The 18476-nt window shown below is 39.8% G+C and overlaps 1 protein-coding gene across 1 annotated transcript in view; it reads left to right on the top strand.

Annotated features, from left to right (window-relative positions):
• The window catches only part of LOC129726149 (uncharacterized), a 386566-nt gene that overhangs the window by 245400 nt on the left and 122690 nt on the right, over positions 1-18476 (top strand). Inside the window, exons 7-8 of the mRNA XM_055682836.1 lie at positions 197-282; positions 2975-3211. Of these exons, the coding sequence (XP_055538811.1) occupies positions 197-282; positions 2975-3211 (323 nt within the window). The remainder of the gene's footprint in view (positions 1-196; positions 283-2974; positions 3212-18476) is intronic.

Below are 18476 nucleotides of genomic sequence, written 5' to 3'. Positions count from 1 at the left end.
AAGCCGTCATATTGGCTTATGTTCTACAGTATTCTCACTCGCATGTTACCTTCCATTTGAATACAGTTGACGGAGGGTTGAACAAAAAAAGCACTCTAAGTATCGAAATGCACGGAACGAATGTAATCTAATAACTCCGATCGATTGTGTGCTTTTCCTATATCTAATAATTTTTCTCTGTTGCCTTTCTTTTCAGGTTTTCCATGCACCAATGCAGACCGGAACGCCGTTCGAGTTTCGCATCCGGTACAAATTCATAAGTCAATCAGACGCCATTGTCAGGTAAGGTTATTTTCGTACGTTGCAAAAACACGGTCCTAAATTACGGTCCTCCCACTCATTTGATGTAGCAAAAGAACCTGTGAATGGCTGTGTGTGATGAAGTTAGCATATTATTTTCGTTCTCGAGGAAATCATATCAAAGTGACGATAATACTCTATCGCTACGAAACCACCACGATCAATCGTTTTCCCCACGCTCTGACGGTGTAATAAACGCAAGCACCACTTACAAAACACTACGATTGAATGGAACACACACCTCGATGGTCCTTTCAAACGGTTTTGATGCTTAAGCAGCAGCACCAAAACCCCGACTCGAAGCCGTCCACTCCAGCATACGAACCCACACAAAACGACGGCACATTCAGCCATCAGACACAATTTAGCCTTACAGTATCACTGATTGTGATTCAACAGATTCTCTTCTGCTACACTCAGTTGTTTGTGACCTACTGTGTATATGCTGGGTGTAACCGCCTTGCACCATTCGGGTCAACAATTCGAAAATTCAGCTCACAGCATTTCCCTATTCACGAATTATTCTGAATGTGCATTTAGTACAGAGTGCACAAACATACACACACACCCACACAAACAAACAGCACCGATAGCGGGTGAGAGAGAAAGGGACAGATAAACTGAGCACCCGTCTGAGGACATGGGAAAACAAGTTTTGATTGCAGCATTTCCGCTTCCTTCAGCCGGGCCTCGCCCTGTTTCCGCTTGCATTCCGTCGTCATTTGCATTCGGGCATTGCCGTAATCATTCAAGATGACTTAGCCCTCCTTCTGCACTCTCATTCAAAGAGATTTACCAGGCCGAAGAATCGTTTGCCAATGTTTACCGTCTTTTCTTACCGTTTCCTTTTGTCCATTTTGTGCGAGTTACTTGCACTGTTTAGTACATAGCTCCTGTTTGGCTCGGCCAACAAAGACTCACTTCTTGTCGTTCTGTTTCTAATGGTTGACTATATTGTGCAGTATTGCCCTTTGAGGGGGTGATGGAGGCGGGGGAGTGTATGGTTTAATGTTTTCTTGTTGCCCAAAACTTCAAGGCACCTTCAAAGGCTCTCGGTGCCGGAAGTTATTCTGCAAGCAGTCAAACTATTTTCCACAAACTGTACATGTCAAGCGCATGTCCGCTTTGTTCGGTTGGAGCTAGGTAAAGTGGGTTACCGATTTCACGGTGGCCCGAACCGAAGCGAATCAAATTGTTGTGTGAGGTTGAGGATGTTGTCTGTGGAGTTTGCATTTCTGATCGGTTCAGTTGATAGATTAGTTTTGCTTTATTTTTCTCGAGACTGCTACTAGAATTGTTTATTCTACAGAAATCGACTATTCGAGAAAAAAAATTGGTTTTTGACCTCAACCTTGTTCATTTTAAAACATGGCTTTTCAATAAAAATGAAGTTCAGCCAATCCATAGTTAATAGTGAACAACATGAAATTTACTGTCGGTTAAGCATCCAACCAAATATTTTCTCCCAAGAATTCAGGCTTAGGAGTATTACTCGATAATAAAAGAGCTTCTTATAAAATATCTTATAACGTGGTGCCTTGCTTCTCGAATGCAATTTATTAAGATATTTAGATAAAAGATTCCAATCTATTCTCTTCTCTCAAATTCAAATAAAACTACTAGCAAGAATGTTTTATTTACACCTTGATGCAACGATTCTTAACGCATAACAAGAAAACTTTGAAGCGGTGAAAAAAAACCTCCTGTGCGAAAGAAGACAAACTTCCATTCGAAATTAATTCCGCCCGAGCCATCATCTTGATGAAATATTCATCATTTAATCGCTTCAAACCGCATTCCAAACAATCTCATTCAAGTTTAATCACAGCAGCGCCACTCGGGCTCCATCCCGGAACGATAGTGCCAGTGGAAAGCAGTCAATGTCCAACTGCCCCACTCTTCCGCTGCCGGCCGGAAAACTCGCCCCTCTGTCATCATTTGTAAAATCCGACCTGAAAGAAACCCGTAAGCAAGGGAAACAACAAAAATTGGTTTTTCTTATTTTTCCGCCAGCCAAACTGGTTACGGCGACCTGCCGCCGCTGCCGACAGGCCTTTCGGGCGCACGCATGACTGCGTCTGTGTGTCTGTTTGTGTTTGCGTGCTGGCCTCATGTGCGTGCATTTTCAACCGAAATCTATTCATTGATTCATTTATTCGCCTTAATTTGGAACCGTTGAGGCGGAAAATTGGAAAAATACAGACCACATTGCAGACATATTCCACTGTCCCGGGCAGGTGAAGGAGAAAAGTTTTCGGGTTTGCATCGGAGAAAGCCGACAAAAGATTCATCGAAAAAAAAACAAAATTGTCCTGTTTTTCATACGTGAGTGTGTTTAGGATTTCGGGGAAGGATTTTTCTCCGAAGTTATATAGATTAGATAACTTGTCGGAAAACTGATTAGAAAGTGAGAAACCCTTCAACCCGTTCGTGTTTATTACAACGAAGACAAGCTGGAAATGGCTATTGTTGTCGAGAACTTTCGGTTGTGCGTGCGTTTGTTGCTTGTTTCCTTCCGGGGTGAGATGTTTGGATTTGTGAAAAGTTTTTTTTTTTGTTCTATTTCTCATCATTTCAATTTTCGACCAGTTCAAGAAGTCATCTATTTGGCACTGCAACTGTTTAATCGGCAATACACGTACTGATCGTAAATTTTTCCTACTTGAAACGACAGGTACGGTGCCCCGAACGAGCTGTTGGAGTTGGGCCGCGTCACACCTGGAACCTACTGTACCCGACAGTACGACGAGTGTTATAGGAAAAAATGTCGACTACAAAGTCCAAACTATCCGGGAATGTATCCACGGAACGTGACCTGCTATTGGACAATCCGACAGAAGGTGGTACCCACCTGTAAGCATGCGATGGTCTCCATCAGCCAGGAGAATGAACACAAGGCACTGGTGAAAAGGTAAGTGAATTTAAGCTATCCTTGTACATATTTCAGAAGAATCATTAACAAGATTTTCTATTATTTAATGTTGAGTCGATTAGCATTCGACAACATATTTTGTTGTTGTTTTCCTCCATGTATCATAGCCACTGTTACACTCTCCTGAGCGTTGCAGACTTTGCAAACTTTGTTAGACTTTTTCTTTTCTTCCAAATCACGCTTGCAGCATTTCTGGCAACGTGGGGAGAAACGAAAACGAACTGCTTTCAATTATAGCCGCGTATGATATAAAAAATGGTTCCCCCAGGGCAGCACTTTTTTTCTTGCATCATCCTTGTGCTGTGTGTATTTACACTTGTCGTCCGGATGTTTTGCTGTTTACCCGCTTGGGTACCCGGCGCGAAGGATCACTGCCGACTCGGGCGCTGACTTTTGTCACTTTGGGTTTGCCGTGGTTCTGCTTTCGACTGTCACTCCTGAGGAGCGGAGAGTTAGCGACCCGAGGCCCGGGGCGCTTTTAGCAAGTGGTGACTTTCCGCCGGAGAAAATTGCGACAAGCAACTGGCTCAACACACAATATGGTCAGAAAAGTTTTCCGGTGCCGGATCAATAGGCGCTTGATTCTTCATGCCGGAGGATTATAGTCCGGGTGAGTGAATGGAAGATTATTATTGATACTTTACTTGATTACGAAAATATGGGAAAGTTTGCCATGGGTTTTCGAGAGATTTGCTTCAGTAATTCTAATAATATTTCTGAGGTTTTAGTTGGGGATAGTGTAAAATATTGCAAAGAATAGTTACTGGCACGAAGTTTCATACGAGATAAAGCTTAAGAAAAAGCTTCCTGTTGTTTATTAATCATCTAGTGCCCAAATTCATTTTCAGGCGGACTTCAAACATTTCTTTAGCAACACTCCAACTTGTACAACTTTCAGCTATTCGAAAATGGGGACTAGGTAATATCAAATTAGCAACTTTTCGTTGAAAACACTGCTTTTCCAACAGGGAACATTATTACCCTCTCTAGTGCCCAAGTTAATTTTTAGACAGACTTCGAAAAAATCACTATGAAACTTTATAAACACATTTTAAGTATTAATTAAACTTATTTTAAGCATTGATTAAAGCTTACCACAAAAGATCAAAATAATGGTCGCAGTGGACCAAATCTTAAAAAAAAAGCTTTTTAGTGGCTTAACTGAAGACCGTCTAAAGGCGGTACTAGAGGGTAATTTTTCTTGTGAGTCATTTAATCTCAAGTGTTTAACTCATAATTTAAGGAATTGTTTAATAAGTTTATATATGCAAAAATCACAACTTCCCACCACCCCTCGTTCATGGGACTCTTTGATATAAGTGCCGTTTTATGTCAAAACACTTATTTTCTTTTAACAATGGCAAAAAATACAAGTTCTAAAAATTTTTTGAAAAAAAAATGCTCAAGAAATCAGAAAATAATATTTATTTTAAGCGGCAGTGTTTCCAGATATTTCTTTCTTGCATTTGAACATTTCGTTGCGGTTTTCGGTAATTGAGCGTATTTGATTTCAAATATGATAATTTCATTGCGTTTTTAAGAAAATTATTCACGAAGAACACCTATCATTTAGAGCTATTATAATCATAACTCGAGTTACAGGATTTTAAAGAATTAAAGTCTTTTTTTTTTGGATTTTGAGCAATCTACTTTCCATTTCTTATATCTTCGAATATTTTACATCATTGGACATTCTAATACAGTGCTTTTCCGATTTTAATAACAGTCCATTTTCCCAAGCTTTTTTCGTTTTTATCACGCTTTTTAAAAAAATCTACATCAAGTATAATGTACTTCCAGCTGTAGAAAAAGTATTTGAAAAATCATTTTCACTCGTGCCTTGTGTTCTTGCATGTTCATAGTTATTCTTCTTCTGTTATTCGAGTAGTTGAGAAAGAAGAGCTGTTGATAGCTACAGTGGACAGCATAGATTTCAAAATTATAAAATCTAGTGGTTCCACATAGTCCCTTGAGAAAGTTCGTAAAAATTCTTTGGAGAAAAACATTATGAACTAACTTTTTTTTGTTTATTCGTTTGTATCTTGAACTTATATTCGATTGATCTATGAAAGTGCATCATTTTAGTTGGAATATTTTAACCCTCTAGTGCCCAAATTAATTTTTGGACTGACTTCGAATAAAAAAACTATGAAGCTTTCTAAACATTTTTTAAGTTCTTATTGAAGCTTTTTAGAGGTTCAATTGAAGACCGTTTAAAGGCGGCACTGGGCACTAGAGGGTTAAACTTCAATTGAATACAACCCAAAAATATAATTTTTATCATTTCGCTAAACTCACGTTTCGACAAATTCACGGTGAAATTTTTTTTTGACCTTGATAAAATCGAAAAAACATTGCATTTTGAAAAAAAATCTTTCACGGAATTCAAAATTATGTACCTATTTTCCATATGCCAATTTTGTCTTTGAAAAATTAAATTGCGAATTTAGGCTAATCAGTATATTCTGTTTTCAAACATGGCAATTACAACATGTTTTTAAGAAAATACTTCATGAAAAGCACTATTCAATTTTATTCGTTGCTAATTAATCGACCTAACTAGAGGTGTTTTATTCTATAAGGTTATGGGCCCAAGATTGCACTAAGCAAACTGTTACATAGCAATAGCTAGCTAACAACAAAAAGTGAAAAAAAAAATCACGGGAGGGTTGTGTGCAAAGCCACGACCGCAAGATTTAAGTAGAATACTTTTACACAGCTCTACTTACGGCTGTACATTAACCTACGGCCGGGCGAATCGGTTCGCGCCGCTTTTCGCGTTTTGCCTGGCAGAGGCCTAATGCGCACGGCCCACACAATAGAAAGGTGTTTTCATATTGAAAATTAGACACGGCTTTACTGGAGTAAGTGTTGGCAAATGCATCTACCGCTAATACCGCCGCAATCGTACGAAAGCGCGTCGTTTAATGTGAGGAATAATATCAACAACGAAAAATGACGCGCGTCTAAGCACACCCTAACTGTTTCGTCGTCGCCGCCTTCCTTATAACATCGGCCTCATGGAAGTACCGACTGCACCTACCGCTGAGGCTGTTACCATACTGTTGCTGATACCCAAAGCTTTCAACTCCTCAAACGAACAATTGTTCAATTCCATATCGGATATAATGTAATCGCATCTCTGTAATATAACCGACAGTAATATTCTTCTGAACAAAATGATCCAACATTTCCATTAGACGAAGTGCCGGCTAATGTACGGCAAAAATCTCGCCCTACCGCTCGCGTTGGCGTTCAGCCTGGCAGAGGCCTGAGATGTGGTGACCAACCTATCTTCTGTTACTGCTAAGTGCTGATATCTGCTGCTACTGCTGTCACGGTTGTGGACGGTCCATCCAGCTCACCATCCGACTGATGAATGTAGCTAGTTTTCCCAGAAACACTCTTTTATAGCCGAATGGTGCGACGAAATAGGCCACGCCTTTCTGTTCAGGTTTACCATTTTCTAATGTTCTTCAGACGAATTACTCCACAATTCGCATTTGATTTTTGTATCCAGCGAATAAACACCGATGGTGCTCTCACACACGCAACAATTTTACCACTAACCGTATTGCGGCTTGTAACATCAGGCGATTTCGTTTGCTCGCCGTTGTGTGTTGCATCATGTTGCAACTTGGCAGCTGGGAGACGACGAAATTCTGTTAATGCTGATTGATTGAATCGACTTCATATTAGCTCTGCCTATTCGAACTAACTGCTTTTGTGAATGCGTTCTAACAGGGCAGTTTGTTATTCAAAGTCTGTTATGCTGATTGCAGCCTTTGCGCTGCCCCTACAGTAGGGGGTTTACTAAATAAAGTAAAAAGTAGACAACTACAACAGAATTTGAATGCATCCCGCACAGAATGTCTGCTTGTGTTGGCAAGGCAAATAAACAAATTATTAACCTTCAATTATTTGTTTATTTGCCTTGAAAAAGGCATTTTACGGTTCAAAATCGGTAGCTGATCGCAACCTTTGAGCTGCCCTAACTGTGGAATTAAGATACTCGGACAACATGCACTGTGCAAGCTATTTCACATTCAGTAAATTAGACGGGTGCGACAGATTTAAATTGCTAGGATCCAACACAGAATGCTTGCTTGCGTCGTCAAAAATTATTAACTTTCAATGAATTGTTTAAAATTGGATTTCCTGATGGCAATCTTCATGCTGCCCCAACACGGGGGGAATAATGGTGGTCTGGCGACACACGCTGAGAAGAACCGCGCTGGTCCTGAGACGTGGTGACCAACCACAGGGCTAGTGCTGCTGCTAAGGAAGGACGACTGCTGTTGTCGCTGTCTAGAACTATTATGAGCGGTTTCGGCTGAAACAGGCTCTTATATAGGCCAAATAGCATGTTTTCAATTGCAAGGTATATGATTCGGTCGACCGTGCTTGGGAAGCAATCATATAACGACCAATCAGAGGTCGATTTTTCGTTTTGACAAGGTTTGACTATTTTCAATAGAACAATAGTGTGAATAATAAAATTACAATTGTTTTCTTTTGGGAAGAATCTCAAAAGATTTTCCAATCTACTGCTGCAAGAACGAAGGAAATCCATTGAATACTAACTGATTTATTAGCATTTGAAATTGGACATATTTTTCACATTTTTCGGTTTTAGATTTTCATTTCACATACCTACACGCAAAAGTTGGATGGTGCGAAACCAGCACAAAATTGTGCGTTTTTAGCGCAATTGGTGATGTAATTCGGAACCAGTACAATGATTGCGTGTTGGGCATAACGTAATTAATGCTCTAGCGTTTCTCCAATGTATTTGGCAGCTCCAAACTACTACACCTAAACAGTTTCAACTGGTATCAAGCAGCATTGCAAAGCGAGCGAGAAGCAAAACCATTCTCCTCCTTCCTGCTTGAGGACGAGACATATACTACGCTTTTCAAGTCTTTTGCACACACGATTTCAAGATACTTTTTCTTCTCCATGCATTTCTCTGAGTAGTAGCAAGCACGCACCGACAGTATGAGTGAGACTAACAACACTGGTATCAAGTATGTGGGTAAAGCACGGGTGTCTCGCTCATTTCGTGAAGCAACGAGATATCGCCTGCGCGTCGCAATCCGAACCGAAAGAGAAGCGAAAGTGCAACCTGCAAATTGTATGTGACGTGTCTAGTCTTGTCGCACATACATGGAAATTCTACGAGCGAGAGAGAAATTTCTCTCGTCGCTTGAGAAAAAAGTGCGTGCACAGAATGACAAATAATAATTATTCACAATTCAAGTGTTGCCATAAAAAATCAGCAACGCTTTTGTGGCTTTGTGGAAAGGAGGGTTTTGCTAGTTTTGCGGTGAAGCTAGTGTGGATTACAAAATGTTGTGAACAGAATTTTGTTTCGTTTTTTTGCAAATCATTAAATGGTAATTTTTAATTACCAAATCCTTCGAGATAAATCGATCGAGTATTATAGCTATTTAAATCTAGTGAGTTCACAAGTTGTGGTTTGCTGCTTGCACTGCTCCATGAGTAGCAGTCACTAATACACTCGACGTGAGAAATAAAGTGTCGGTATATGATACATATTCTGATTTCATTCTATGTCAATGTATTCGCAGTACAACTGTTGCGTTATGCGTTTCACACATTTATTGTGCGATTTCTGTGCAACATTTGTGCGAATCGGGAAGACACAATGATTGTACAAGACTTTAACTTTTGCGTGTATGTAGCCGAACTTCCTGAGAGAAGTATTCTACTTCAAAAAATCGTACGAAATTTTTTTCGGGTTATTCGAGCATCCCTGAGCAAGTCAACGGCTACGGTGAACTGGTTCACCATGTGCTCCGCCGGACGTAATCATTTAACAAAGGTGTGTTAGCAGAGAATTCCGAGTAGCGTTTCCCATCAACCGTTGGAGAAGCTTCGAGGCCGTGAGCAATACACGACGGGGGCCTTCGGTATGCATATGATCGTGATAAAGGAGGGAACCTGGAAAGCTGTGAATTCTCCATACTTGAACGTAGTATCAGCGAATGTAAGAGAGACAATTTGCTTGAGTATTGAGAAGTAGAACTAAAACCTTACTGAATCCGCGATTTCGTCTGTAAAGGAGTATGTTGATGAAATTTTGACCACAAGCCTGCAGCAGATTGAAATTCCGCTAGATGATGAATGGACGTCACTGGTTCTAATGATGGGTTTGCCGAAGTGATACTAGCCCATGGTCACGGGAATGAATGCATCAGGTTCAGATTGGGTCAAATGAAAGATTTCCCAGGATGATCGATTCCAATTTCAATGCCGGCGGATCAACTGGGGCGTATGCAATGCATCCGGAGCAGCCGACCAAGAAGGAGGACAAATCCAACATGAGATGTTTCAAATGTAAAAGGTTTGGTAACTATGGGGCTTATTACGGGAGTCACTTCACGGTGAAGTGACAACCGTAATAGGCACGGTGAAAGTGATTCCCATTTGGTTTGCACGCGTCTTTTTTCACTTCGTTCTCACCGTGAAGTGACTCCCGTAATAAGCCCCTATGCATCGGAATGTCCAAAGAAATCGCAATCACAGCCTTGCATGAATGAGAAAAGTTCCCTGAACGTTCGAAAAAAAAAGGCTTTATAGGTATGTAAAAAATAGAACCAATCAGTAGATGAGTGGATTTTGGATTTCGAAGCTGGAGACCATATGAGCAGCAACGAGAATGGTTTTCGTAGGAGCAAAGAAGTCATCTTAGACCATTTATGTTACTGATGCACCTGAAATACCAGTTGACGCAGTTGGACGCGTAAAGTTTGATGCTGATGTAGACGGTGAGTTCTGTAGCCTAAATATTGGCGATGCTTTGTGTGTTCTAGATCTCGCAGTCAACCTATTGTCTGTGAGACGCATTTGCAAGAAATATTACTGCATCTACTTTTACAAGGAAGTCGTCTGTAGTCAGGGACAAATCAACGGGAGAAGTCATCGCCATGGGGCAAGAGAAAGACGGTCGTTATCAACTTCATCATGTTGGTCTTCCGAGGGCATGTGTGGCACGTTCATCAACCGATTTAATACTTTGGCATCGGTAATAGCTCATCTAAACGTAGACAGCGTGAAACGATTACCTGAATTGGTGAAGGAACGAATGTCACATCGGAAGAAAGCACCAGAGGATGCCATTTAAATCCGGTTGAACAAGGGCATGTGATGTTCTTGAGCTAGACCATTCGGATTTAATTGGAGCAATGGAGAAACCTTCAATCGGTGGGAACAAATATTTCGTCACTTTTATCGATAATGGGAGCAGAACGACGTTTGCATATTTCCTGAAGTTCCAGGAGGATGCATTTGGGGTATTCAAGAAATGCATGGCGTTTCTAAGAACGAATGCAGCAGCAAAATAGACTGGCTGAACGCATGAGCAGGACGATTCAAGAGACAGGAGCTCGCTTTTCGATACTAAGCTAGACAAGCGATTTTGGGCAGATCAGAGTCAACAGCTGTATATTTGATCAATCCTAGTTACTCCCTTTTGAATTGACAGGAAGAAAGCCGGATTTGTCAAATTTACGTGTTTTTGAGCCAAAATTATGACACACGTGCCATAGATAAGACTATCGAATTGGGATTGGGATTTCAAATCCCACCATGCATTCTGATCGGTAAACGCCAAGGTCTACCGAATGTAAAATGGAAATAGTAAACAGAGAGTCGAAACGTTGTGATACTGGATGAGGTGGCGGAGTTTTGCACTGTTCTAGGCGTCCAAGAATCAATTGTGGAAACTATGAATTTCACTGAAGCTGACCAAAAAGAAACCATGAATGGCGATCAACATGCTACGGTAGAGAGCAGTCAAGAAGTTATTGTCAGTCCAAGGCAAGTTAATACCTACCATCCATGGCGGCAACCATCTCTCGCCATCTGATTTTCACAGGTGAAGAAAGATCCTGACATAGCGCAGGAGACATTAGGCCGGGTCGACCGTGACCAGTAGGTTAAAGCAATGGAGTTCGAGTACAACGCGTTGAAGGCCAACCAGACACCTGGAGGATGTCAAACTGGCATACTGAACTGGGACATCTGGAGGTTCTCTTCTCTCGAGGACGATTAGGAAATATACATGGAAAAGGTCGATTGAAGGTCATGACGCTCCAAAGAAGGTATGCCGCTTGAAGAAAGCCTTGGACTTAAGCGGGCAGGTCTGGAATACCAAGCTGGACCGAAAACTCAAACGGATGAGACTGAAACGTTTAAAGTTCGACACGACGGGTAATGAGAAGCTTATCATTATGGCAGATTACGTAGATGATTTTCTCTTATTTTCGAATGATCAAGTTACAGGTAAAATTCAAGCTCAATGAGGCAGTGATAACCAATCTACCGTAGCTTCTCTACTACGGAAGCAAAATACATGGTTTTATCGATAAGCTATCTGGTGGAAATGATTTTTGCGTGAAATGTACGGCATTAACGAATACGTTCATCAATTGCGACAGCAAAAATTCGATTTGTCTTGCAGAGAAGGAGATAGGTTATTCGGGCTGAAAAAAATACGTCGGTATTAGACACCATTTTGTTCGCGAGTCAAGTAGATCTGAAGGCTATTGAGCTAAAACATGTGACTTCCAATCATCAGGCTCCCGTATCCGACCACGGCTTTACTTGGGCCAAAGCTGTATGGAGATCGAAAGATGTCGGGTGTACTACAAAAACGCACTTAAATGATAGGATAGAATCATTGACTTTATACACCCTCAGTAAACTTTGATTCGTAGCTAATTCCTCGACCTGATCAGACATCTTTAATTCAATCAAGTTATGAGAAAAACTCGTGTTACAGAATTTTGAGGGAGTTAGGTCATATTTACTCTGACTTGCTCATAATTTCCATTCCTGTTTTGCTAATATCTTTGGAACTCTTTTGATTATGGACATTTTGAATGATGCAACTTGAAGGAAAATAAGCTAAGGAATTTAAATTATATTTAAATTTTGACCAGGAGTGTTGACAATAACGAGGTCCACAACAAATTACTTTTTCTTTGCGTTTGATTTATTAATTCCTTGGTGTGACTGCTTCTTAGCAAAATAAGTCCCTCTTATGAAAAAACTGGCCAAAAGAACGCCCAAAGAAACTTCTCCGGGCATTGAAATTGGTGATATTTGGCAGAAAGAACGAGGCTCCGTACTGTAGAGCAGACTGCGTGTAGGAGGAAGGGATAAATCGTATTACACACAAGCACGGATAAATAATAAGCATATTCAATAAAGGTATTGCTGATAGATATCTGAAGATAGATTGGCGATTCTGGTCGCAGTAAGGGAGTCTATTGAGGAAAAAAACCATATGGTCGTTCTTAAAAGGACGGTTGATTTTACTTCTTACAAAATAGGGAATTAATCAAATTATGCCTCCATTCCTGTTATTATCGGCTCAGAAAAGCTTGGATATTCGGCCATGATGCCAGATAAAACCTTGTTCAGTTCCTCATTATTGTGGATTGCCAACTATAGATGCCGCGGAATGATTCTCGCTTTATTATCTCTAGCAGCGTTCTCCGCCCACGGTGCTCCCACAGACCGTTATTATAAAAAAATTCACCAAAGAATCTGAGTGCACCATTCGATTCGTTATGACGTCCAGAATCTCTGGTCAAAATTTCAAAAGCATAGTACGGTACATTTTTGAGTTATGCCCTTTTGAAGGTCGTAAACTACAAAAAAGTGATATAAAAACGACGAAATACTCAATGTAAAGCACGTTTTTCAGCCACAATTCTATAAAACAACTTCCAAAATTGTTTCTAAACATTCCAAGTATTTATTTCATGATATTTACAAGTGGTGGAAAGATTTATTTGAAAATCCCACAGTGCACAGTGGTCTAAATTCGGAAAATCGTTTTTGTTCTAGATTTGACTATGAAAAATTGATTTTATGTGCTCAATGTATTCAGCAAAATTGTTTCATAAAATAAGGCCTTTTTTTGGCGTTTTTCGTTCTTCGATCAATCCACCTAACAGTTAGATAAAAAAAAATATTTTTTTCTAATTTTCAATATACCGGACTGCTTCCTTTAGCAAAGTTATGGAAAATTATAAAAGAAAAACAATTGCTGAATACTGCGATCCTATCTGTACGGTAAACACGACAAAATACAGTTTTTCAAGGAACAACCATCGTTAAAATCAGTTTTTTTGTCTATAATTTTTTCTGAGATTTTCAAAACGATAAATTTTACAAAGTCTTAAGAAAAGCTTAGCTGAATGCATAAATTCTTAGCACATTTTGCATTGTTTTGACCATTACAGACGAAATTATAGACAAAAAACTGATTTTAAAGAGGGGTGTTCCACAAAAATATCTATTTTGTCGTGTTTACCGTATCGATAGGACATCGCAGTATTCAGCAATTGTTTCTGTTTTAAAAATTCCCAACTCCTTTGCTGAAGGAAGCAACCTGGTATATTGAAAATTAGAAAAAAATATTTTTTTTCAGCTAACTGTTAAGTAGATTGATCGAAAAACCAAAATCGCCAAAAGTAAGACCTTGTTTTATGAAACAGTTTTGCTGAAGACATTGAGTACATAAAATCAATTTTTCATAGTCAAATCTAGAACGATCACGATTTTTTGAATTTAGACCACTGTGCATTGTGGGATTTTCAAAAAATCTTTCCACCAATTGTAAATGTCTTGAAATATATACTTGAAATTTGTAGAAACTATTTTGGAAGTTATTTAATAAAATGGTGGTTGAAAAACGTGCTTTACATTGAGTATTTCGTCGTTTTAATATCACTTTTTTGTACTTTACGACCTTCAAACGGGCATAACTCAAAAATGTACCGTACGATGATTTTGAAATTTTGACCAGAGATTCTGGACATCATAACAAATCCGCAAGAGCTTAATATGACGAACGACATCAAGGACCAGACACCAACTATGGTTGGACATCGGGCCTCGCCCTGAATGATGAGCAGAATTTTGCTCGAAATCGGTCGACGGTACAGGTAAATTTTAATTTGTTCACTTGTTAGATTTAGTAAGAATAATAAGTGTTGGTGTCTGGTCCTTGAATCGAATGGTGCACTCAGATTCTTTGGTGCATTTTTTTTTCATAATGACGGTCTGTTGGAGCACCGTGCGCCAATTCTAACACTTTTACAGCAAGATAGTACATTACAGCCACCAGATAGACGGGTACCCCAACACCAACGCGCATAATTTTCTACTACGCAAAAGACGATGAACCGCTTATTAAAGTCCTGTACGAGATAAATTGAAATTTGCCTTTCCCTTTGCCTTTCCTTGGACTTTGCCTCCTTTGTCACGACCAACAGTATTACTTGCAATTTCGATTAAGAAGAATAGCTATTTGACGGTGAACCAACCTGCTTCCTGCACGATGCAAAATCGGTGTGATTGTCTGAAATACATACGAAGAGAAACACAAGTAGGCGGCGCCGTGTAAGTGATGTAATGAAAAAATATGCAAAAGTGGACGGACTGCGCTGCACACGCACGGAGTACAGTACTTTTTCTTCAACTCAACTGCATATCGTTAGGATGGCACTGAATACCAGGAATGGTTTCTCATCAGTGGAAAATAGGAAAACAGCAAGATTCTGACTATATGCTCTGGTTTCGAGTCGCAGGCTCTTCTCTTTGTTGTTTTGACATATATCTTGCGCAAAGAGCACTAGTAATAGAGAAGTCCACACAAAAGGGAAGTAAATTCTTTCTCTACATGAAGTGATGTTTTGTGGAACTTGGTGAAGCTTGTGTTGGTTTATACGAAGCACTTGTAATTATTGGTGTTCAAAAAATTTGAAACAAGAAAATTTATATTGACCAATGAAACAAACTTCTCAGCACCACGAAATCATTTATTTGAAGTTGCAAAGTTTCAAAAATAAATCTTTTTATCATTATTAAAAACATTCTAACGGGTGGCAGAAAAATTAAAAATAAATCTTCTATTGAATGAATTTGAGGTGCTAAAAAGTCCCACTGGTGCGTCATAAAAGTGCAATCCTACAAAAACAAAAAAGATGGACAACAATTTCATTCGATCATATAAAATCTGTCTGAAACTTTGCAAGGGTTCTCCTATGAGCTAAAGATGTCGTTTTGTGCAATTAATATTTTTGACATAAAGTCACGTCTTACGGCAGCATACGGGTGCAAATTGAAAAACCAAACGCACCAAGAGCGTCAATGATCAACGGATTTACTTCTTTTTTACAGCAATCGATTGAAAAAATAGTTATGCGTCCACCAAGTGTCTGCAGCACTTCTGAATCTGGCGTGTTTGCTTTCGTTTGGATCTGACGTGTTCACTTTCAGCTGGTAAGCCACTTCCAGCGCAGGTAGTGGACTCGGAGTAAAATAATAGTGACTTGGGTGATTTTTTTTATTTAAATAGTAATCAGAATGGATAATGGATTTTATTTAAAATATGTGTTCAGACCATAGGATGTGGAATGACTGGTTCTCGGAGAAATAAATACAAAGCCTTGGTGCTACATTCCGATTCGGAACTTGACCTCCTGTTTATTTATACACAGACTTCGCAGCCGACTGTCCAGTGTACACGACAATTGCGGGGCTGGCTCTACAATCCTACTGACACTAACAGTCTCTTCCGAACCGAGACTCGAACCTACGACGACTGGCTTGTCAGGTCAGCATCGTTCCTCGAGACCATCTGGGAGAAATAAATCGTGGTAAAATCTCTACGGTTGGTTTATATTGAAATGGTTGCCATTACTTACTTCGTTAGCAGCCTAGGTCTTTACTGATGTTTCTGTTCCGTATTTATAACTTCGTTGTTCGGGGTAAGGAGACGTAATTTTACGTACAACATTGATAAAAGACCCAAACATCTTATGCAATAAATTTGTAGTTACTTTCTTTGTAGCTCTTAAAACGCTCGTTCGTGGTTATTCTTGACTATTCACTCCAATGAGAAATTCCAAAACATTGAGTAGCATTAAACTTCCATGATTCCATGATTCCTTCCATGTCAATAGAGCTGTTTTACTTATTTGCAGCTAAAATGAGCACGAAGACCATTTTATCGCAAAATAGTGGCTTTAGCGACTTTCTAGCGTGATTATTGCCTGTTTGGTGTCTGGGATATTAAATATTAATGTTAATTATTAAATAAATAAAATATTGAAAAAAGCATAAAAAATTCTGCCAGCTCTGCACTTCTTTCTTTTCTTTTTGGGAAAGTTTTTTTCTTGTTTGAAAAGTTTGTATGGTATTAGCCGTGACCAAACGACTGAAAACGAGCGTGACGGAATCAACATGCCCGGACATGTCCAGTAGTGCTACAGATATGTCTGTATGACGGTGCTTCCCACATAGACGGGAAATTCAAAATCTAGCGCTGTGGAAGGTGATTCATTATCAAACTGTTTCTCCGTACGACCGAAAACTTCTGAGCGTGAGTTTAAAAAAGGAGCGTTAGTATTTTGCCACAGACTGCAAAATACTAACGCTCCTTTAGAGCATTATTCTTGCGTTTTAATTTAGGTGGGGAATATTTAGTTTAGTTAGTCAGACTCGTGTGTAAGAGTAATTCAAATCAAAAATGGAAGATATTTGACGATAGGTCATATTGCCCATAGAACTTTCAAAAAATGTTGTATATGCATAAATGTCTGATAAGAAACAGACAATTTTATCGCTTAGTTTAATACCAAGCCATATCCCTCCGTCCGACGCAAAAACCTCATCTCCATTCAAGCTTGCTAAAACCGTATCAGCGAAATAAAAATCGATTCTCTTTTATCTTGCGGTTTAGTTCGCCGTCCGTAGGTAGAAGGACTCCTCTTTTACGTTATGCATATCGCACGACAACACGACACATGTGTGATATATATTAATTAAGTTGTGAATTTTCCTCTGATGTATGTGTACGCTCTAACGCAGTCGTGGTAAGCGAGTTTGACGCTCATCTCCGCTCGGTCATCATGGTGACAATTTTCAATTATTAATTAATCATGCTGCGGGCGTATAATTAAAATATTTATATCGAAAGCTATGAGTTTGGCCAACACTGGGACCGCGACTTTCAGTATACAATTTGAATTTTAACTGAAACTTAAAAAATTCAGACCATGAATAGTTGCGTGACTCCTGCTCGTGATATGCCGACTGCACATTCGTGTTTGTGTGAGTGTGGGGAGAAGAAGGCAAAGTACCTTGAAAGTTTTATTTATTTAACACGTTCCGACATTGACATTGCCTCATTTTGCAGAACCGCGATGAAGTTGGTGCACAGTCTGATGTAGTTGGAAATATAGCAGCGCGAAATTTGCATTTATGCAACTTTGGACTTATTCAGCACGAACAACAACTCGTCAGGATGAAGTACAGGTGCACCGGGGCATTCCGTAAACTACCGTCCATGGCGGAAATGCTCCTTTGTTGGGGTATTCGGTGCTGTTCGGCTAAGCGCGAGCAATAGAGTGGGCCATAATTTAATCTGCGAACTTCGATTGAATGAGCATGAGGTTGTAATTGTTTTCGTGGTTGGCACAACTATGCGATGGTTTTAGAAACACACGCGCAGCTAGTCGTACTTGAATGTTTAATTTCCAACTCGTACCTCTAGAGCCCGACAGTTTCAATTTCAATTGGAAATTGGAAAAAAATTAAACTTCCAAACAAACAAAGCCCAGTCACGATTGTTTAGTGCGGTTATGAAAATGTACAACTGCTTGAATCAGATCAGACTGTCAAACAAAACGACCTTTTCACATGCCTCGTACAACCTTCCATGTTGTATGTTCGAAATAGGCAATAACAGCCGCAAACTGAATTCCTGTAATGAAACTTCAGCAACAGACCGTCAAGTTTAGAGCAGGCCGAAAAACAAAGCACTTGCGAAGCTTAAGGCTATCAACGCCGCCGTCAACACTGGGCTGTGGATCGCCAACAAGCAGTAACCGTTCTCCAGTGAAGGCAGTGAACATTACAGCTCATAATAACACTGTGAAGGACCAAGCGCCTAGACGAGTACCAAGAAAGAAGGTATATTATAGACTGCCTGCCAACGAACGGAAAAAAGTAACCAGTGTCGGATGGGCAGTACAAAGTAATTACCGGTGGAACAGCGAAAATGAAACTTTGCCAACTTTCTAACCGTACCTGAAGGCGCACTCTCAACATAAACTCACTTCCTTCGGCTTGGGTACACACTCACATACACACGAACGTAAAACCACCAGCTAGGAAAGAAAGTTGGAGCATGAAAATTCTT

Source organism: Wyeomyia smithii, chromosome 2, assembly GCF_029784165.1.
Source record: "Wyeomyia smithii strain HCP4-BCI-WySm-NY-G18 chromosome 2, ASM2978416v1, whole genome shotgun sequence".
Classification (NCBI taxonomy): Eukaryota; Metazoa; Arthropoda; class Insecta; order Diptera; family Culicidae; genus Wyeomyia; species Wyeomyia smithii.
The sequence above is the reverse complement of the archived record's forward strand: the minus strand, read 5'-3'. Positions and strand labels throughout refer to the sequence as shown.